Raw genomic sequence first — 23,449 nt, forward strand, 5'->3', positions numbered from 1 at the left:
CACTCAGTGTGGAGGGAGGTGCACAAGTCGGGTATCCAGCCAACTAACAATGTAGTACAAAAACTTGGCACTCAAAAGAAAAATTGATTTGACAGTTCCTTTATTGTAAAAGGCATCCAATTAAATATACTTCTTTTACTTCTTTAAACGTTTTCGGTCATACAATCGACCTTCATCAGAAACAGAATTTTTTCACAGTTGGTTTTAACTAGAATGAGTTTACAAGAAGACAAGACAGTATGGTTAGTGGACAAATAAGTATCTAACAAATACAGTATCTGAGCAACAGGATGCTGATAATGATCGTATGAACATCATGTAAAGTTTAGACGAAAGGTCAATGACTAGATAAATACTGAAATAGCGAATCCTGAGACAAGGTTCAAGTGAGCTTACTGAAACTCCACAGGTTCCATGGGCAGTGATAGAGACTCCGTGCTGTGATGGTATGTAAGGAACATATGTCAAAGACGTCCCCTAGGAGGTTGAAAACAAACAACAAGTGTGACACTGGTAAATGAAGGATACAGTGAGATTCGTGGTCGGCTGGTGCTACTGGATGTGCAATACCACATGAAAAGTAATAGCCGACTGGAATGAGTGCCAAGACAGGTACCTGAGAGGAACTGTAATGGAAAATTCCATATATTATTATTAAAGAACCGCTGTCATAAGTAGGCACTATTCAGTACTGGAAAAAAAGAGAAAGAACAAGACGGTGAGTGACTATGGCACATAAACATAAACATATTGGGCGATGTTATGTGAGTGAGGAAGGAGAAAAAAATCCAAAACAGTCAATTAATACCTGGGTATATTCATTAATAATGTGGAGAAACAGACGTCTGGGAAGCAGCAGCTACTGAGGATGAAAGGACACTGAGGATGATAAAAAAAGAGTATAAATGTGTGTACTGAGATAGGCTGAGGATATGCACGCAATGTGAACTGAATTACCCATTCATGTAGGAAATCACCAGACCCACGGGTTTGACACCTTGGGTTATACAGGGACCGGTAGATCCAATAATTGGTGTGGGTGTCCAGAAATTTGTACTGCAATTGAAACATGTAGAAAGTATGAGTAGCCCTGAGGACAAAGAATGTGAGGTGAACACTGTATAAGAAGTGTAAAATCACCTGTAATATATTCAGGAAGCTATCCTGTATTGTTTGTGACAGGCAGGAATGTCCACAACTGGGTGGTAAAATTGAAAGAGAAGAAAACATAAGCAAAAAGGCACTAGTTGGTACAATAGTGGTGCCCTAATGTTGTCTGGGAGAGCTAGAGTCACCTGTGATTCTCCAAATGGTCTGTTCTGCCCAGGGAGGCGCCACAGGGAGAGTGAACGCGCTGTTCAGGAGAAGCACTGAGGGTGCAGAGGGATAGCGCTGCAAAAAATGAGAAAATGTTGTCAATGTGATAAAGTAGAGAAGCAGCAAGACATGAGCTGGATCTCTTACAAATATTACCTTAGTCTGTGGCTGGACGCATGTGCAGCTGGTATGAGAGACGCTGTATTGCAGGGAAGTATATCCGGGTATAAGTGGAGAATGATAGCCTATCGCGGCCCCAGGAGGGCGGTCACATGATCAGGATGTTAATTATGGGGCGGCGCCTGTGTGATAGACAGCTGTGTCCAAGTAAGAGGAGAAAGAAGGAGGGAGGGGCCCATGATGTAACAGGGGGCGGGTAGAGGGCGGCGCTTATGCCCTAAATGTCATCCCTCTGTCGAAGGAAAAATATTCAGGATTGAGAGTCCTCAGTAGTTGATACCTATTAATGGCTAACTGAAAAGATGGTAACACATCGCAAGCTTTCGAGACTACTCAGGTCTCTTCATCAGGCTAGACTAATAGTCTAATAGACTAATTAGTCTAGCCTGATGAAGAGACCTGAGTAGTCTCGAAAGCTTGCAATGTGTTACCATCTTTTCAGTTAGCCATTAAAAGGTATCAACTACTGAGGACTCTCAATCCTGAATATTTTTCTATCCACTGGCTAACACGGTACAAAGATATACATCTTTCCTGTATCAATCTGTGGAAGGAGTGAGAGGAATGTCTCCATGGGAATGCGGTGTAAACCAGCGGTCATGTGACCGGGGTTGAAAGGAGGTGAAGCAAACTCTGTGGACATCAGTGTCCAGCATTGTGAGAGAGCAGGGGAGCATGTCCTGTGACCAGGAGAAAGATAGAAGGCCGTGCAATGGAAACTCATGTCACTATGAAAAGGGGAATAAACCTCCTTAGGAATGTTATGTTAATGTGTTGCTGAGCCAGGAGTATATGTAGTCTAGCTATTGTGATGAATGTGGGGGCAGAGGATATCTATCTGTGTAAGGGTATGGGTGCGAATGCTGCGAATAAAAGAATGAAATAGGTTGAAATGGATAATATCCAGGTACAATGGACTGAAGGTATTGGTGGGGAGGCTATGAGAGCTACAACTGGAGAAATAAAAGGAGAAAATCACTACGAAGTTAGATAATTAATAGTAGTGTGGTAGGTAGGTGATAGGTTACCATCGAATAGCCGGACGTGCCCAGTATATGGTGATAAGGTGGTTCTAACGATTCTAGAGAAACGGAAAATAGAAGAGTTAGTGACAATCCTGAAATTTGTCAAAATATACACAGACAATTCTGATACTACTCAGCCAATAGTCAAAATAGCCGGTTAAACATGCAATATGAAAACCACGATTACACTGTTATGTAATCCTAAAAAGGCGGCAACATCATAGTCCCTGTTGAGGCCTCTGGGTTCCAGAGTTTGTAATGTAAAAATCCAATAGGCCTCTCTTTTCTTCAGTAATTTTACCCTATTAATGCCTCGCCTACTAGCCTCTACCTGTTCCACTACCTGGAACCTCAATTGTGAGATATTATGGTTCTTGTCATGGGAATGGAAAGGAAGGGGGAGATGAGTTTTCTTGGTCCTGATATTAGATTTGTGCTGCGAAATCCGATCTCTGACAGGTTGTGTTGTCTCTCCCACATATGCCAGGCCGCAAGGGCATTTGATGACATATATCACGTATGATGATTCACAGGTATAGAAGCCATTGATTGGTATCCCTTTACCTGATTGAGGGTGAAAGAGTTTTGAGCCCTTTTGAACATTGCTGCACTGGAGGCAACTGAGGCAGGGAAAAGTGCCTAATTGGGGTGTGCGGAGAAATGTTTGTTTGGGGACTACAATTCTGGACCCTAGATCTGCTCTGACAAGTTTGTCTCTAATGTTTCGGGGGCGGCGATAACAAGGAAGATAGGGGACCTGAAATTCAGGGATGTTGGGATAACTGCGAGTTAACAAGTTCCAGTGCCGTCTGATAACAGACTGTGCCAGTTGTGAAAAGGGGTGGAACGTACTAACAAAAGGTATGCGTTTTGTGGTATCATTCCTCCTAATTGAACTAGTGTTATTTTTCGCTTTTGTTAGGACTGTCATTGGGTAACCCCTATCTATGAACTTGGTCTCGATCTCAGATTTTCTCAAATTCCTAGTGGTAGTATCTGAGACAATTCTATCAACGCTGCTGAACTGTGATTTTGGAATTGAGTTTTTAATTGCCGGTGGATGGCAGCTGTTGAAATGTAGTAAACTATTTCTGTCGGTTGGTTTGGTGAAGAGGTCTATGCTCAAAGAACCCCGTGTATCCTTGCAGATCAGGGTGTCCAGGAAATTGATTTGTGCCGAATTATACTGCAGGGTAAACTTTAGCTCCGGCCAGATGCCATTTATGTGTTCATTGAACTGAATCAAAGTTTCAAGGGGACCATTCCAGAGGCAAAAAATATCGTCTATAAATCTCCGCCACGTCAAGGCATGCTGACCAAAGAGAGGGTGATTATAGACAAAATCGTCCTCGAAAACCGCCATATAGGCTACAGCAAAAGGGGGCGCTACGTTCGCCCCCATCGCTGTGCCCTGTTGTTGAATGTACCAAGTATCCTCGAAAAGGAAATAATTTTCCTTAAGGACTAGTTCCAAAAGGTCCGCACAAAAGTGTCTAACTTGGTAATCTATGCCTGCTTGCTGTAGAAGTCTGTCAGTGGCTGCCTTACCCTTTTCATGGGTAATAGATGTATACAGACTTTGTACATCCCAAGTTACCAATAGAGTAGAAGGAGATATATGATCCAATGATTGTATCATTTGGATGAATTCACCAGTGTCTAAAAGAAATGACTTGTTTTTTTTTACTATTGGTGTGAGGATCCTCTCTAATACGATAGATAGCGGTGATAAGATGGAATCCGTGAGTGATACAATTGGTCTACCTGGAGGTTTGTGAAGTCTTTTGTGTATTTTTGGTAAAACATAAAAGACGGGCGTGGTGGGGTCGATTTTGATGAGATAATCCCTTAATTTTTTGTCTATTGTGCCCGCTTGGAAATGGACATCAAGGACAGATTTGATTTTGATCGCCAAATTGTGGACAGGATTATAAGGAATTACCTTATAAACATCCATGTCGCTGAGCTGTCTAAGGACCTCCTCTAAATAGTCTGACCTGTCCATTACTACTGTGGCGCCCCCCTTGTCAGCTGGTTTTATGACAAGGGATTTATCTGAGGATAGTTGCTCAAGGGAAAGTTTCTCAGCTTGAGACAAATTTGCCAGAAAATGGAATTTGCCTGTATCGATGTTGCGTATTGTCTGGGATATGTCTCGTTCGACCAAAGAAACAAATGTCTCGATGGGTGGGTTGTCTTTAGGTGGCATAAAGGTACTAGGTACCTTGAGGTTCAGCTCTTGGAACTAGAGGAATGTTTGGGTAGTTTGTGATGGAGTGATATGCTCCAAAGGTTTTTTCGAAAAATGGGCACGTAGCCATAGATTACGAAAAAAACGTTGTAAATCCATACTAAGTTCAAAGGAATTGAATTTGTAAGTGGGGCAGAACGACAAACCCTTTTGTAAAACAGAGACCTGATTTGCTGACAAATTCTTAGAAGAAATATTGATTACCAAGGGGGTGGGGGTTGTACCTGTGATCTCGTCGAGATCTGGCCTCTGGAGTCCCCGGCGGCATTGCCCCCCCCGGCGCGTCTTCCTCTTGAGCGACCACGGCCTAAAAAAGATGCAGAATGGCCAGTAGATGTGGAAGAAGTACCAGGTCGGCTGTCCCCAGAGCCAGAAGAGCTTTGTGACGTGCGATGTCTTGTATAGCGTTGGTTGTCCCGCCAGTGGTACACACGATTTTGTAAATAATCCTCGGCATCGCGTAGAAACTTGGCCCTTTTCTTCTTCTCCAGTTCCGTTCTGTAAAGATGTAGGGATTCCTGGTTCTTGTTTTTCAGTTCCTGGAATTCGGCCTGAGACATGGTATTGGTTAATTGATTTTCGATGGCACATATCTGTGTATTCACTATATCAAGATTTTTTTGTAGATAAGACAGGGTCAGGGTCATAAGGTCAAAAAAGCATTTGTTAAGTATATGCTCAAAGGTCGTGCAGTACTCCTTATCTTCCCTAAAAAAAGTAGGTTGCAAAGGGACCCGAAGACCCCGTGGTATACGCTGAACCTTGAGGTATTCAGCTATGGTGATACTGTGTAGTTCTAGATTGACTGCTCTTCTGGTTTCCCGTTCCAGATCCCGATTTTTTATCTCTTGTGGTGGAATCTGAAGGAATTCACTGGAAGCGGTCACTTTCGCCAAAATCTCAGCTGATTCTTCTGCATTAAAGAAAAATGTCTCACTCGACATGCTAAGGTGCTCGTGTGACGGAAAATATTGCAAAATAGAAAAAACACGGCACTCAGTGTGGAGGGAGGTGCACAAGTCGGGTATCCAGCCAACTAACAATGTAGTACAAAAACTTGGCACTCAAAAGAAAAATTGATTTGACAGTTCCTTTATTGTAAAAGGCATCCAGTTAAATATACTTCTTTTACTTCTTTAAACGTTTTCGGTCATACAATTGACCTTCATCAGAAACAGAATTTTTTCACAGTTGGTTTTAACTAGAATGAGTTTACCAGAAGACAAGACAGTTTGGTTAGTGGACAAATAAGTATATAACAAATATCTGAGCAACAGGATGCTGATAATGACTGTATGAACATCATGTAAAGTTTAGACGAAAGGTCGATGACTAGATAAATACTGAAATAGCGAATCCTGAGACAAGGTTCAAGTGAGCTTAGTGAAACTCCACAGGTTCCATGGGCAGTGATAGAGAGTCCGTGCTGTGATGGTATGTAAGGAACATATGTCAAAGACGTGCCCTAGGAGGTTGAAAACATACAACAAGTGTGACACTGGTAAATGAAGGATACAGTGAGATTCGTGGTCGGCTGGTGCTACTGGATGTGCAATACCACATGAAAAGTAATAGCCGACTGGAATGAGTGCCAAAACAGGTACCTGAGAGGAACTGTAATGGAAAATTCCATATATTATTATTAAAGAACCGCTGTCATAAGTAGGCACTATTCAGTACTGGAAAAAAAGAGAAAGAAGAAGACGGTGAGTGACTATGGCACATAAACATAAACATATTGGGCGATGTTATGTGAATGAGGAAGGAGATTTGGATTTTGGATTTTTTTCTCCTTCCTCATTCACATAACATCGCCCAATATGTTTATGTTTATGTGCCATAGTCACTCACCGTCTTGTTCTTTCTCTTTTTTTCCAGTACTGAATAGTGCCTACTTATGACAGCGGTTCTTTAATAATAATATATGGAATTTTCCATTACAGTTCCTCTCAGGTACCTGTCTTGGCACTCATTCCAGTCGGCTATTACTTTTCATGTGGTATTGCACATCCAGTAGCACCAGCCGACCACGAATCTCACTGTATCCTTCATTTACCAGTGTCACACTTGTTGTATGTTTTCAACCTCCTAGGGCACGTCTTTGACATATGTTCCTTACATACCATCACAGCACGGAGTCTCTATCACTGCCCATGGAACCTGTGGAGTTTCACTAAGCTCACTTGAACCTTGTCTCAGGATTCGCTATTTCAGTATTTATCTAGTCATCGACCTTTCGTCTAAACTTTACATGATGTTCATACGGTCATTATCAGCATCCTGTTGCTCAGATATCTATAATAATAAATGCCCTAAGCAGCTTCCGGTTGTAACAACTTCCGTCCAGTTGTAACCGGTGACGTCACCGCACACCTCTTTCCATGTTAACCCTCAACACACCACTCCTCTCACCTTTCACCATCTCCACTCACGTCCACTCACTCTTTCACTCCACATACGACGCTTTCTCTCACTCCGTCTCTCATACTCACGCTGTCATCGCCGCTGATCCACGATCCCCGACATCTTCTTCCGCCGGCGCCATCCTGGATCCAGACGTCCTCCACGCCGGCGACATGTTTTTGCGGTGACGCCATTTTGGATCGGCGAAATCCCGCGATAGTCAAGATGGCGTCGCCTCAAGAACATGTCGCCGGCGTGGAGGACGTCGGGATCCAAAATGACGTCGGCGAAATCTCGCGAGATTTCGCCGACGCCATTTTGGATCCCGACGGCATCCACGCCGGCGACATGTTCCTGCGGCAACGCTATTTTGGATCGGCGAAATCCCGCGATACTCAAGATGGCGTCGCCGCAAGAACATGTCGCCGGCGAGAACGACGTCGGGATCCAAAATGGCGTTGGTGAAAACGCGCGAGATTTCGCGACGCCATTTTGGATCCCGAAGTCGTCCACGCCGGTGACATGTTCTTCCGGCGACGCCATCTTGAGTATCACTGGATTTCACGATACTCAAGATGGCGTCGCCGCAAGAACATGTCGCCGACGTGGAGGACGTCTGGATCCAGGATGGCGCCGGCGGAAGAAGATGTCGGGGATCGTGGAGCAGCGGCGATGACGGCGTGAGTATGAGAGACGGTGTGAGAGAAGGGGTCGTATGTGGAGTGAAAGAGTGAGTGGAGATGGTGAAAGGTGAGAGGAGTGTGTGTGTTGACGGTTAACATGGCAAGAGGTGTGATGCTATCGCATCCTCCCGATGCAATAGCATCGGGCCATAATCTAGTTTGTTATATATTTATTTGTTCACTAACCATACTGTCTTGTCTTCTTGTAAACTCATTCTAGTTAAAACCAACTGTGAAAAAATTCTGTTTCTGATGAAGGTCAATTGTATGACCGAAAACGTTTAAAGAAGTAAAAGAAGTATATTTAACTGGATGCCTTTTACAATAAAGGAACTGTCAAATCAATATTTCTGTGTCAGTTTGTAACATTTGCCAATTTATTCACAGATGAGGATCCAAAAGATATCAGCACTGAACTTTTCATGTACAAGCTTATCATGGAAAAGGGTGTGCAGGACACTTTCCCAAATATTGAGATAGCTCTGAGGATTTATCTAATTTTGATGGTAACAAACTGCAGTGGTGAGCGTTCCTTCTCAAAACTCAAATTAGTTGAGAACCGATTAAGGACATCCATGAAGCAGGACCGACTTGTAAATTTGGCTATCATGAGTATTGAGTCAGATATACTGCGTGAATTGGACTTTAGTGACATCATTAGTGATTTTGCAGCATGAAAATCAAGGATTGTAAAAAATGAATGATTTTACCTGAATTACTCTGCGTAAATGATTTTTGTAAATAAACTTGCGTTTGTTTCATTTTGTGTTTTTGCATTACATATTGCAACACCTTGAAAAATGGGCCCCAGGCCACCCACCTCTTACATCCGGCCCTGAGTGGCCAGCTCCTCACAATCATGCTCATATTTTATAAGGAGTCTATAGTCTCACGAAAGGCTGAGACACCGAGTGAGCCTTAAAGCAGATTATCATTTACAATCCAACATCTAAAGCCTTGGAGTCCGGTACAGTCAGATTACAGTGTACAGGAGCATGATCTGACCATATAGCAGGACCTATCTGAGCTGTAGGTTGCCATGTAAGCAAGTGATGGCTAAGTAAGAGAAGGGCTATACGGCTCTGTGTATTGTATAAAGGAGAATAATACGTATAATCCTTTATGTCTGTATGTAGCATCCTCCATACATCGACCAGTTGGTGAGGTCGGAGCACGTTTAGTAAAGCTTTTGCTTATGTTTTAGATTGGTGACTCCGGCCCAGGGACGCATCTAAAGAAGTGTCCTAACCAACATTAAAGTCACTTCCAATGATGATAAGGCCGTCCACAAAATGTTTTAGGTTGTTTAGACTTACAGCATGTCTTAGTTTGGTCACAATTAGGGAGATAGAAGTTTGTCAAAGTCAAAATTTGGGAGTAGATGGAGATGTTATCAGACACACCTCCCCTCCGTGTCAGACAGTGGTTCTAACATAGTCTGCGGCAGTGATTTGTGTCGGCCCATACTCAGCACTAGAGTTGAGCGACTTTTGGTTTTTTAGGGTCGCGTTTCGTTTCGTGAAACCCGACTTTTCCAAAAGTCGGGTCGAGCAAGATCATCCGATTATAGGGAAAAGTCGGGGTCGTCCCGAAACACGAAACCCAATGTAAGTCAATGGGGAATAAAAGTCGGCAGTGAGAGGAGGACAGGAAACACACCTACAGTGCCCATTTGAATGCCAAAAGCATCAATTCTTCTTACTTAAGCTTGTCAACCTTAATTAACTTCATAATACAAGTTACGCACTGAAAAATGGGGGTTATTTGGCTAAAGTTGTGGGGGGGGGAGGGCTGGCTGCAGGTTTTCATGTGCCCTGGGCGAAAGAGCGCCCCTTTAACACATACCACAACTCATCATGCTCCGATACGGCAGAGAAATAGCGGTATAGTACAATGAAAAATACCTCACTTTTTACATCTCATGACGAGGCCCATCTATTTCTCCATACAGAATCATTGGTCCCATATAATGTTTGAAACAGTACATGATGAGCTCCACATAATGCTACAGTATATGTTGGTCCCCATGGATGAAGCTCCACTGTCTTATGGGCCCAAATAATGCTCCAAACATAATGGGCCCCATTTCTAATGCTCTAGTGTATAATGGGCCCTGTAAATGCTGCTCCAGTGTCTGATGTCCACCTTTGGAATGTTCCAGTGTATGGTGGGCCCCATCTATCCTTCTCCAGAGTATAGTGCTCCCCAAAAATTGCTGTCCCAACATTGAAAACAATCAAATAAGTCTCCTCGCTAGGGAATCCCTGTACTTGTCTGGACAGGTGCTGTAGCTTGCTTAACAGCTCGCCAGCCGTTCTCACGCCCAGTATGGATTGCACGTAATTGCACAAAGGTTAGAAAGGGTACCGTATCCCTGGATAACATGTATGGATAATGTACACATTCAAAATATATGTCTCAGGAGGCAGGCTCAGACGGTGTCAGGCCCAGTATGGATTGCACGTGATTGCACAAAGGTTAGAAAGGGTACCGTATCCCTGGATAACATGTATGGATAGCGTACACATTCAAAATATATGTCTCAGGAGGCAGGCTCAGACGGTGTCAGGCACAGTATGGATTGCACGTGATTGCACAAAGGTTAGAAAGGGTACCGTATCCCCGGATAACATGTATGGATAGCGTACACATTCAAAATATATGTCTCAGGAGGCAGGCTCAGATGGTGTCAGGCACAGTATGGATTGCACGTGATTGCACAAAGGTTAGAAAGGGTACCGTATCCCCGGATAACATGTATGGATAGCGTACACATTCAAAATATATGTCTCAGGAGGCAGGCTCAGATGGTGTTAGGCCCAGTATGGATTGCACGTGATTGCACAAAGGTTAGAAAGGGTACCGTATCCCTGGATAACATGTATGGATAGCGTACACATTCAAAATATATGTCTCAGGAGGCAGGCTCAGACGGTGTCAGGCACAGTATGGATTGCACGTGATTGCACAAAGGTTAGAAAGGGTACCGTATCCCCGGATAACATGTATGGATAGCGTACACATTCAAAATATATGTCTCAGGAGGCAGGCTCAGACGGTGTCAGGCACAGTATGGATTGCACGTGATTGCACAAAGGTTAGAAAGGGTACCGTATCCCCGGATAACATGTATGGATAGCGTACACATTCAAAATATATGTCTCAGGAGGCAGGCTCAGACGGTGTTAGGCCCAGTATGGATTGCACGTGATTGCACAAAGGTTAGAAAGGGTACCGTATCCCCGGATAACATGTATGGATAGCGTACACATTCAAAATATATGTCTCAGGAGGCAGGCTCAGACGGTGTCAGGCACAGTATGGATTGCACGTGATTGCACAAAGGTTAGAAAGGGTACCGTATCCCCAGATAACATGTATGGATAGCGTACACATTCAAAATATATGTCTCAGGAGGCAGGCTCAGACGGTGTTAGGCCCAGTATGGATTGCACGTGATTGCACAAAGGTTAGAAAGGGTACCGTATCCCCGGATAACATGTATGGATAGCGTACACATTCAAAATATATGTCTCAGGAGGCAGGCTCAGACGGTGTCAGGCACAGTATGGATTTGACGGCCCAGATTACACAGCGGAGGAGCAGGGAGAGGTAAAGATTGCAAATACTGGGGCCCTGCCCAAGCAAGGGGGGCCCACTCGTGGGCGTCGGTACTGGCACTGGGCCCCTCATAGTACAGCGGTGTGTCTGACGGCGGGTGTGCACCACCACCGTCAGAGACACTTGATTGCACTATGAGGGACCCTGTGCCAGTGCCCGCGCCCAAGAGTCGGCCTACCCACCTGTCCAGGGCAACGGCACTCGCACGGTGTCGTGCGGTAGGTGGTGACCCCGGCCATGGGGGGGAGGCAGCACAGTTAGGGAGTTTTAGAAAGTGGCATATGTTGATGTTGCACATTCAGCTGATGCAAAAGGCGAAATAGGTGAAGTACCAGGAAGAGGTGGACCAAAGCAAGCCATTTTTCTGTCACCCTATGTGTCATCAGGGGAAGGTGGGACAAAATCCTTGGAAACCCATGCGTGGTTCATTTTAATGAAGGTTAGATCATCCACATTTTGGGTTGACAGACGGGTCCTTTTTTCTGTCAGGATTGATCCAACTGCACTGAAGACTCTTTCCGATAGCACACTTGCAGCTGGGCAAGCGAGCTCCTGTAAGGCATATTGGGCCAATTCAGGCCAGGTGTCCAGTTTAGCGGCCCAATAGTCAAAGGGGAATGACCTGTGTGGGAGAACATCGATATGGGAGGAAAAGTAGTTTGTAACCATAGTTGACAACTGCTGTCTCCTGTCACTTTCCATCGATGCAGTATTACCAGTTGTGTGAGCGGTATTTGAAAAATCAGTCCACAACATTGTCATGAAACCCCTGTCTCCAACGCCACTTCTGCTGTGTGCACCACGAACACCTCTGCCAAGCTGCCCCCGGCCCGTACGGCTCGTGTGAGAACCATCACCGCTGCTGTGTGCTGGGAATGCCTCAAGCAACCGATTTACCAGAGTTGCTTGTTTATTAGCCAATATTAGGTCAAGGTTCTCCTGTGGCATGATGTTTTGTAATTTGCCTTTATAGCGTGGATCCAGGATGCTGGCCAACCAGTAGTCGTCATCGTTCATCATTTTGGCAATGCGGGGGTCCCTTTTTAGGATCCGCAAGGCATAATCTGACATGTGGGCCAATGTTCCCAGTGTCAATGATGCACTGCGAGTGCTGGGTGGAGGAGCACTTTCTGGCAAATCCACATCCCTCCAGTCACGCACAAACCCTGTACCAGACCTTGCCACGCCAACATTTTCACCTGCCCAATGAGATGCATCCTCCTCCCCTAAGTAATCATCCCCATCATCCTCCTCCTCCTCCTCTTCTTCCTCCACCTCGTCCAGGAGAGGTCCCTGAGCAGACAATGGCTGAATGTCATCAAGGATTCCCTCCTCCTCTTCCTCCTCATCAACATTGGCTGCAGACGCCTGCTCCTTAAGGTACGTCAAAGTTTGCATGAGCAGACGCATAAGTGGGATGCTCATGCTTAGGATGGCGTCGTCTGCGCTTACCAGCCGTGTGCATTCCTCAAAACACTGAAGGACTTTACAAAGGTCTTTCAGCTTCGACCACTGCACGCCTGTCAACTCCATGTCTGCTCTCAAAGTGCCTGGCCGTGTATCCTCCCACAAATGCATTATGGCCTGCCTCTGCTCGCACAGCCGCTCCACCATGTGCAGGGTGGAGTTCCACCTTGTTGCAATGTCGATAATGAGGCGGTGGTTGGGAAGGTGGAGCAATCACTGCAGCTTCTGCATACGAACGGAGTGTACAGGCGACCGGCGGATGTGCGCGCACAGTCTTCGCACCTTCTGGAGCAGGGCTGTTAACTCCGGATAATTTTTGAGGAAGCACTGCATCACCAGGTTCAAGGTGTGAGCCAAGCAAGGTATGTGGCTGAGTTTTGAAAGGGCTATGGCTGCCACAAAATTACGGCCGTTATCACTAACTACCTTGCCTGCCTCAAGATGTACACTGCCCAGCCATGACTCAGTTTGTCGCTTCAAGTACTCGGCCAGCACCTCGGCGGTGTGTCTGTCGCCCAAACACATCATCTGCAACACAGCCTGCTGACACTTTCCACTAGCTGCTCGATAGGGGGACACATCGTGTGCAACAGTGGCAGCTGCAGATGGAGTGCTCGTACGACTGCGCTCTGTGGACGAGCTTTCGCTTCTGGAGGAGGAGGAGGAGGAGGGTCGAACGCCTACAGCCAACTGTTTCCTATACCGTGGGCTAGGCAGCACTGTCCCACCACCGCTGTCCCCTGTGGACCCTGCATCCACCACATTAACCCAGTGCGCAGTGATGGACACGTAACGGCCCTGGCCATGCCGACTGGACCATGCATCAGTTGTGAGGTGCACCTTTCCGCTCACTGACTGCTTGAGTGCATGGACAATGCGGTCTTTCACATGATGGTGGAGGGCTGAGATGGCTTTGCGAGAGAAGAAGTGGCGACTGGGTAGGTCATAGCGTGGTACTGCATAGGCCATGAGTTCGCGGAAAGCTGTGCTTTCCACCAACCGAAAGGGCATCATCTCGAACAAGATTAGTTTGGCAATTTGGGCGTTCAAACCCAGTGTACGCGGATGAGAGACTGAGTACTTTCTTGACCTACTCATAGTGTCTGGGAGGGTGAGCTGGACTTGAGAGCTGCATATGGTGGAAGTAGCGGTGGACAGGGTGGACTGAGAGAGGGTTGATGATGGTGATGGAGTTGGTGTTCTTTCTGATGGCCTAGAATCAGTCTTTCGTTGATATAACAGTGGGATTCCCTGACTGCTGTGGTCTTGCAACGACACCTCAACATTTGCTGCTGTGCTAACCGGTGGGCTTACAGTGGGGGAAACAATGTAGCATTGCTGACTACCTTCGTTGTGATCAGTTGCACATGTGGCACTTGAGGTTTGGTGTTGTGTCCACGCTTGCAAGTGCATGCTGGTTAAATGTCTAAGCATGCAACTGGTATTCAAATTTTTCAGATTTTTCCCTCGGCTAAAGGTCTTTGCGCACTTCTTACAGATAACCTTGGCCTGATCATGAGGATTTTGGTCAAAAAAGTGCCACACTGCACTCTTCCTACTTTGGCAGACATTTTGCGGCCTAGCACGCTGTGATCTTTTGACCCTCTGGACAAGCTGTCCAGCAACTCTTTTGATGTTTGGAACCTGTCTTTGGAGTGCTCCGGGCCTGCCAGATAACAGCTGTTGCGATGTCGATGTCTGCTGTGGATGCTCCTCATCTGAGCTATTGGAAGCAGCACCCTCTTCCCCCAATGGATGCCAATCTGGGTGAACAACTGGGTCATCCATCACCTCCTCTTCTATGTCATGTGCACCTTTCTCTGTGTCACTGTGTATGGTGGTATAGTGTGCGGGAAGGGGCACCTGAGTCTCATCAGGGTCAAAATCTGGCTCTGTACACTGCGAGGACAATGTAGTGCTCTGAGTGAATGTACCAGCAGAATCATCCATCAGCGGCTGTGCATCAGTGCACTCCATGTCAGATTCATCTTGGCCTGGGTAATTCACCATTTCACTTGATAATCCAGGCATGGTATGTGAAAACAGCTCCATGGAGTAATCAGTAGTATGGCCTGCGTCATCCTTCAATCTTGGTTGGGGTGAAGGACACAAGGAAAGGTGTGGTTCATGAACATGAGCCTCCAATGACGACTCAGTGCTTTTACTTTTTACAACTGAAGAAGAGGAGGCGATAGAGCTGGAGGCTGAGTCAGCAATGTAAGACAAAACTTTTTCCTGATGCTCTGCCTTTAAAAGCGGTTTGCCAACTCCTAGAAAACTAAGCGTTCGAGGCCTTATGTAGCCAGACGTTGACGCAGGGTCAGCACCTCCTGCATTCGGTCCTATTTTGCTCTTGCCACTACCATCAGATCCACCACCAACACCATCATTACCAGCTGCCAACCCCCGCCCAATTCCACGGCCTCTTCCACCAGCCTTCCTCATTTTTGGTAGAAATGTAGACAAAATCCAACAAACTATATAGTAATGTAAAACAAGGTACAAGGTATCTATAGGACAGGGGAGATTTAGAATTTCTGCACACTCTTGTGGACAGTGGACACTTTTGGATTGTGTGAGGCCCACTGATATCTGAGCGCTATGTGACAGGCTCGATGGCACAGCTGCCTGTGACCAAAGTGACGAGAGGATAATGGAGATTTTGAATCTCTGCGCACACTTTTGGACACTGGACACTTGTGGATTGTGTGAGGCCCACTGATATCTGAGCGCTATGTGACAGGCTCGATGGCACAGCTGCCTGTGACCAAAGTGACGAGAGGATAATGGAGATTTTGAATCTCTGCGCACACTTTTGGACACTGGACACTTGTGGATTGTGTGAGGCCCACTGATATCTGAGCGCTATGTGACACGCTCGATGGCACAGCTGCCTGTGACCAAAGTGACGAGAGGATAATGGAGATTTTGAATCTCTGCACACACTTTTGGACACTGGACACTTGTGGATTGTGTGAGGCCCACTGATATCTGAGCGCTATGTGACACGCTCGATGGCACAGCTGCCTGTAACCAAAGTGACGAGAGGATAATGGAGATTTTGAATCTCTGCGCACACTTTTGGACACTGGACACTTGTGGATTGTGTGAGGCCCACTGATATCTGAGCGCTATGTGACACGCTCGATGGCACAGCTGCCTGTGACCAAAGTGACGAGAGGATAATGGAGATTTTGAATCTCTGCGCACACTTTTGGACACTGGACACTTGTGGATTGTGTGAGGCCCACTGATATCTGAGCGCTATGTGACACGCTCGATGGCACAGCTGCCTGTGACCAAAGTGACGAGAGGATAATGGAGATTTTGAATCTCTGCGCACACTTTTGGACACTGGACACTTGTGGATTGTGTGAGGCCCACTGATATCTGAGCGCTATGTGACAGGCTCGATGGCACAGCTGCCTGTGACCAAAGTGACGAGAGGATAATGGAGATTTTGAATCTCTGCGCACACTTTTGGACACTGGACACTTGTGGATTGTGTGAGGCCCACTGATATCTGAGCGCTATGTGACAGGCTCGATGGCACAGCTGCCTGTGACCAAAGTGACGAGAGGATAATGGAGATTTTGAATCTCTGCGCACACTTTTGGACACTGGACACTTGTGGATTGTGTGAGGCCCACTGATATCTGAGCGCTATGTGACACGCTCGATGGCACAGCTGCCTGTGACCAAAGTGACGAGAGGATAATGGAGATTTTGAATCTCTGCGCACACTTTTGGACACTGGACACTTGTGGATTGTGTGAGGCCCACTGATATCTGAGCGCTATGTGACACGCTCGATGGCACAGCTGCCTGTGACCAAAGTGACGAGAGGATAATGGAGATTTTGAATCTCTGCGCACACTTTTGGACACTGGACACTTGTGGATTGTGTGAGGCCCACTGATATCTGAGCACTATGTGACAGGCTCGATGGCACAGCTGTGACCAAAGTGACGAGAGGATAATGGAGATTTTGAATCTCTGCGCACACTTTTGGACACCGGACACTTGTGGATTGTGTGAGGCCCACTGATATCTGAGCGCTAAGTGACACGCTCGATGGCACAGCTGCCTGTGACAAAAGTGACGAGAGGATAATGGAGATTTTGAATCTCTGCGCACACTTTTGGACACTGGACACTTGTGGATTGTGTGAGGCCCACTGATATCTGAGCGCTATGTGACATGCTTGATGGCACAGCTGTGACCAAAGTGACGAGAGGATAATGGAGATTTTGAATCTCTGCGCACACTTTTGGACACTGGACACTTGTTGATTGTGTGAGGCCCACTGATATCTGAGCGCTATGTGACACGCTCGATGGCACAGCTGCCTGTGACCAAAGTGACGAGAGGATAATGGAGATTTTGAATCTCTGCGCACACTTTTGGACACTGGACACTTGTGGATTGTGTGAGGCCCACTGATATCTGAGCGCTATGTGACACGCTCGATGGCACAGCTGCCTGTGACCAAAGTGACGAGAGGATAATGGAGATTTTGAATCTCTGCGCACACTTTTGGACACTGGACACTTGTGGATTGTGTGAGGCCCACTGATATCTGAGCGCTATGTGACAGGCTCGATGGCACAGCTGTGACAAAAGTGACTAGAGGATAAGGGAGATTGGATTGCTTTTAAAAAAGCAGTTTGCGGAGCAGTGGGTAAACAGCAATGCCAGCGTGTCAGGAAGCCTTAAAAGGCAGCCCAACAACCAACACCACTGATACACCACAATATAGCCTCCCCTTGCACTGCACACACAGTGACTTGTGTGTTGTGCAGGCCAAATCGCTAGCAGCAGAAGCAATTTTTTTGTCTTCTTCCCTGCCTAACGCTCTCCCTACAGAATCAGCAGCAACCTCTCCCTATACTAAGATCGGCAGAAGTAAGATGGCGGTCGGCGTGCACGCCCTTTTATACCCCCTGTGACGCCCACCAAAGCAAGCCAATCACTTGCATGCCCTTCTGAAAGATGGTGGTGACCCGTGCCTAGGTCATCACGTTGCCCACAGTGTCCATGGAACCTGATTGGCTGAAAAAGAGCGCAAAACAAACTTTTGAAACGCGACTTTGGCGCGTAAGTCGCCGACCTCGTGGCCGATCTCATCCTAGGGTCGGGTTTGCCAAAAGTCGGCGACTTTTGAATTTTTTCGACCCGTTTCGCTCAACTCTACTCAGCACCTTAGACCTCAAGACAGCATTTGTACTGTGGCTCCAAGATGAATAATATCTGCTAGTAACTGAGGTGTATGATCGCCCCTAAAGAGGGTCTCCTGAAGAGAGAGAACATGTCCGTGTAGTTTCTGCATCTGATAAAACACTGGAGCTATTTTCTCTGGAACATTCAGTCCTCTGACAGTCAATGAGAATGTTTTCAGTTGTGCCATATTATATGGAAAAAATGGAGAGGGGGAACGGGAAAAGGAGAGAAAGATGAAGAGCCAGGAGGGAGTGCAGATGGTAGATAGTAACGTCTACCTCTCAGCATCTAAGACATATAGATTATGGAGATATCCGACACCAGGAAACAAGCCGACCCCAATGTAAGGCCGTAGCGGGTGGTGGTCTTCACAGGCGCACGTCACACTGTCAGTCCTTAGGCTCCTATGAAGGGAAACCATGGAATACAGGGGATACGGAAAGGATTTAGACCCCGGAACATTTTTCCCTCTTTGTTTTATTGCAGCCATTTGGTAAATTCAGTAAAGTCCATTTTTCTCTCATTAATGTCCCCTCTGCACCCCATCTTGTCTGAGAAAGCAGAAATGTAGAGATGTCTGCGTGGTCTGATGGAAGATGCTCCACCCTGGGACATTGCAGGAGGCGACCCTCACTCACGTTCCACCTCATCTTCTAACCCTGCTCCCTATAATAACTACAACCTGTGGAGATGGGAGACGGGTTTTCCTTGATGCCCCAGGAGGTTCCGGTAAAACATTCTTCATTAATCTGCTGCTCGCAGAAATTCTCTCCATCACTAACATTGCTCCGGCCGCTGCATCGTCTGGGGTTGTGGCCGCTCTCTAAGATGGAGGCCGCACGGCTCATTCAGCACCAGGATCACCCCTGAATCCAGCGCTCTTGGAATCTCCCGCCTGTAATATCACTAAGATCTTTCACAGATCTGGAAGGATCCAATCACTTAATTGGGGGGAATTGTTCTACTGTTTGCAACGTTCCCTGTTCTTAAAGGAGCAACTCCAGCAGAAAAGCTGAATACAGCACAGCAGAGTCCTGCACACACTGAGGGCCTGATCATGTGACCCCTGACTCCTCCCCTCCTGTGACCTCATTACAGGTCCTGTGCGCACAGAGCAGCCAATATATGTGGAGTGCGGCTCTGCGGGTGGAGGTCGGTGCTGGAGGCTCCATTATTCTCTATGTGGAGTGCGGCTCTGCGGGTGGAGGTCGGTGCTGGAGGCTCCATTATTCTTTATGTGGAGTGCGGCTCTGCGGGTGGAGGTCGGTGCTGGAGGCTCCATTATTCTCTATGTGGAGTGCGGCTCTGCGGGTGGAGGTCGGTGCTGGAGGCTCCATTATTCTCTATGTGGAGTGCGGCTCTGCGGGTGGAGGTCGGTGCTGGAGGCTCCATTATTCTCTATGTGGAGTGCGGCTCTGCGGGTGGAGGTCGGTGCTGGAGGCTCCATTATTCTTTATGTGGAGTGCGGCTCTGCGGGTGGAGGTCGGTGCTGGAGGCTCCATTATTCTCTATGTGGAGTGCGGCTCTGCGGGTGGAGGTCGGTGCTGGAGGCTCCATTATTCTCTATGTGGAGTGCGGCTCTGCGGGTGGAGGTCGGTGCTGGAGGCTCCATTATTCTTTATGTGGAGTGCGGCCCTGCGGGTGGAGGTCGGTGCTGGAGGCTCCATTATTCTCTATGTGGAGTGCGGCTCTGCGGGTGGAGGTCGGTGCTGGAGGCTCCATTATTCTCTATGTGGAGTGTCGCTCTGCGGGTGGAGGTCGGTGCTGGAGGCTCCATTATTCTCTATGTGGAGTGCGGCTCTGCGGGTGGAGGTCGGTGCTGGAGGCTCCATTATTCTCTATGTGGAGTGCGGCTCTGCGGGTGGAGGTCGGTGCTGGAGGCTCCATTATTCTCTATGTGGAGTGCGGCTCTGCGGGTGGAGGTAGGCGCTGAAGATTACTGGGTGCGGGGGACATTAACTCCTTCAGTACTGAGACTCTTTTGGGGTCTCTGTGTGGTGTGAACAGTGACGTAACAGCAGAGGAGTACCTAGGGTTTTGGTTCGGGGGTGAAGCTTCTGAGTGGCCCCTAACCAAGTGACCTTGATCACAACTGGGTGGCGCACCGTAATAGTGGATGTAGGAGAACCTCTAAGGCCTCTTTTACACTTCCGTTTTTTACAATCAGTCACAATCCGCCAGGTTTTGAAAAAAACGGATCCTCAATTTTCCTCAAAGATTTCAAAACGGAGCTTGCAACGTTGTTTTCTCTGGCGGATCTTCCAGACACTGATTTAACCCGAAATTCTTTCTGGGTGCCGGACCAAAAAAAAAACTCTCTCTCTCTCCTTTTCCAGGCTGCGATTCCTTTAAAATTCTTCATTTGTCGGATCCGTCAAAACAACGGACGGGTGGCATCCGTTGTCATCAGTACTATCAGTATATGGAGCATATAAGAGGTCACAGCACAGTTACCGATAATGACTTACCACTGACGTTCTTTCTGATGGAATCGTTCACTTTTCCCGTCTTTTCCATTTGGCCCAGACCGATATGACAACTTCTTCCAGCCAGGACTCGTCTGCAGAGAATGCAGCACAGACACATTTCACATCTCATATTCCAGCCCCGTCACCATCTATTCCCAACCTGCACAACCTCCTCATCCTGCTGACACCCCAATACTGAGCCGCTGCTGCCGTATGTGTCCCTATTACTGCACCTGATACCCCAATACTGAGCCTCTGCTGCTGCCGTATGTGTCCCTATTACTGCACCTGATACCCCAATACTGAGCCGCTGCTGCCGTATGTATCCCTATTACTGCACCTGATACCCCAATACTGAGCCGCTGCTGCCGTATGTGTCCCTATTACTGCACCTGATACCCCAATACTGAGCCCCTGCTGCCATATGTGTCCCTATTACTGCACCTGATACCCCAATACTGAGCCTCTGCTGCTGCCGTATGTGTCCCTATTACTGCACCTGATACCCCAATACTGAGCCGCTGCTGCCGTATGTGTCCCTATTACTGCACCTGATACCCCAATACTGAGCCGCTGCTGCCGTATGTGTCCCTATTACTGCACCTGATACCCCAATACTGAGCCGCTGCTGCCGTATGTGTCCCTATTACTGCACCTGATACCCCAATACTGAGCCGCTGCTGCCGTATGTGTCCCTATTACTGCACCTGATACCCCAATACTGAGCCGCTGCTGCCGTATGTGTCCCTATTACTGTACCTGATACCCCAATACTGAGCCGCTGCTGCTGTATGTGTCCCTATTACTGCACCTGATACCCCAATACTGAGCCCCTGCTGCCGTATGTGTCCCTATTACTGCACCTGATACCCCAATACTGAGCCGCTGCTGCCGTATGTGTCCCTATTACTGCACCTGATACCCCAATACTGAGCCGCTGCTGCCGTATGTGTCCCTATTACTGCACCTGATACCCCAATACTGAGCCGCTGCTGCCGTATGTGTCCCTATTACTGCACCTGATACCCCAATACTGAGCCACTGCTGCCGTATGTGTCCCTATTACTGCACCTGATACCCCAATACTGAGCCGCTGCTGCCGTATGTGTCCCTATTACTGCACCTGATACCCCAATACTGAGCCGCTGCTGCCGTATGTGTCCCTATTACTGCACCTGATACCCCAATACTGAGCCGCTGCTGCCGTATGTGTCCCTATTACTGCACCTGATACCCCAATACTGAGCCGCTGCTGCCGTATGTGTCCCTATTACTGCACCTGATACCCCAATACTGAGCCCCTGCTGCCGTATGTGTCCCTATTACTGCACCTGATACCCCAATACTGAGCCGCTGCTGCCGTATGTGTCCCTATTACTGCACCTGATACCCCAATACTGAGCCGCTGCTGCCGTATGTGTCCCTATTACTGCACCTGATACCCCAATACTGAGCCGCTGCTGCCGTATGTGTCCCTATTACTGCACCTGATACCCCAATACTGAGCCGCTGCTGCCGTATGTGTCCCTATTACTGTACCTGATACCCCAATACTGAGCCGCTGCTGCCGTATGTGTCCCTATTACTGCACCTGATACCCCAATACTGAGCCCCTGCTGCCGTATGTGTCCCTATTACTGCACCTGATACCCCAATACTGAGCCGCTGCTGCCGTATGTGTCCCTATTACTGCACCTGATGCCCCAATACTGAGCCGCTGCTGCCGTATGTGTCCCTATTACTGCACCTGATACCCCAATACTGAGCCCCTGCTGCCGTATGTGTCCCTATTACTGCACCTGATACCCCAATGCTGAGCCGCTGCTGCCGTATGTGTCCCTATTACTGCACCTGATACCCCAATACTGAGCCGCTGCTGCCGTATGTGTCCCTATTACTGCACCTGATACCCCAATACTGAGCCTCTGCTGCTGCCGTATGTGTCCCTATTACTGCACCTGATACCCCAATACTGAGCCGCTGCTGCCGTATGTGTCCCTATTACTGCACCTGATACCCCAATACTGAGCCGCTGCTGCCGTATGTGTCCCTATTACTGCACCTGATACCCCAATACTGAGCCGCTGCTGCCGTATGTGTCCCTATTACTGTACCTGATACCCCAATACTGAGCCGCTGCTGCCGTATGTGTCCCTATTACTGCACCTGATACCCCAATACTGAGCCCCTGCTGCCGTATGTGTCCCTATTACTGCACCTGATACCCCAATACTGAGCCGCTGCTGCCGTATGTGTCCCTATTACTGCACCTGATACCCCAATACTGAGCCGCTGCTGCCGTATGTGTCCCTATTACTGCACCTGATACCCCAATACTGAGCCCCTGCTGCCGTATGTGTCCCTATTACTGCACCTGATACCCCAATACTGAGCCGCTGCTGCCGTATGTGTCCCTATTACTGCACCTGATACCCCAATACTGAGCCGCTGCTGCCGTATGTGTCCCTATTACTGCACCTGATACCCCAATACTGAGCCGCTGCTGCTGCATGTGTCCCTATTACTGCACCTGATACCCCAATACTGAGCCCCTGCTGCCGTATGTGTCCCTATTACTGCACCTGATACCCCAATACTGAGCCCCTGCTGCCGTATGTGTCACTATTACTGCACCTGATACCCCAATACTGAGCCGCTGCTGCCGTATGTGTCCCTATTACTGCACCTGATACCCCAATACTGAGCCGCTGCTGCCGTATGTGTCCCTATTACTGCACCTGATACCCCAATACTGAGCCGCTGCTGCCATATGTGTCCCTATTACTGCACCTGATACCCCAATACTGAGCCACT

General features: G+C 47.7%; 2 protein-coding genes across 8 annotated transcripts in view; one reads left to right on the forward strand and one right to left on the reverse strand.

Annotated features, from left to right (window-relative positions):
- The window catches only part of LOC141094221 (uncharacterized), a 323,197-nt gene that overhangs the window by 94,953 nt on the left and 204,795 nt on the right, over window positions 1-23,449 (forward strand). For 2 of the 4 annotated variants that reach the window (XM_073580020.1, XM_073580022.1), the window contains exon 1: window positions 19,143-19,319. The exons of 1 other annotated variant lie outside the window; for it this stretch is intronic. In XM_073580020.1, coding sequence (XP_073436121.1) covers window positions 19,293-19,319 — 27 coding nt within the window. In that variant the 5' untranslated portion in view covers window positions 19,143-19,292. Of the gene's footprint in view, window positions 1-19,142; window positions 19,320-23,449 lie in introns of those variants that run through there. One more of the 4 variants, XM_073580023.1, reaches the window with a different exon arrangement.
- On the reverse strand, window positions 84-5,307 carry LOC141094341 (uncharacterized). Of its 4 annotated transcripts, none has more exons than XM_073580179.1 (7): window positions 4,998-5,307; window positions 2,526-2,578; window positions 1,296-1,392; window positions 1,141-1,198; window positions 958-1,056; window positions 809-879; window positions 84-626 (listed from the first exon to the last, which is right to left on the reverse strand). In XM_073580179.1, the coding sequence occupies exons 1-7, from the start codon at window positions 5,039-5,041 to the stop codon at window positions 383-385; spliced, it is 666 nt and encodes a 221-aa protein (XP_073436280.1). In that variant the 5' UTR covers window positions 5,042-5,307; the 3' UTR covers window positions 84-382. The 4 variants fall into 4 exon arrangements, 3 of the variants coding, with proteins under 3 accessions (XP_073436280.1, XP_073436281.1, XP_073436279.1); XM_073580180.1 differs by having other exon boundaries at window positions 84-438; window positions 529-626; window positions 809-1,056; XM_073580178.1 differs by having other exon boundaries at window positions 809-1,056.

Source organism: Dendrobates tinctorius, unplaced genomic scaffold (assembly GCF_039654945.1).
Source record: "Dendrobates tinctorius isolate UK_male_01 unplaced genomic scaffold, ASM3965494v1 ptg000063l, whole genome shotgun sequence".
NCBI classification, from domain to species: domain Eukaryota; kingdom Metazoa; phylum Chordata; class Amphibia; order Anura; family Dendrobatidae; genus Dendrobates; species Dendrobates tinctorius.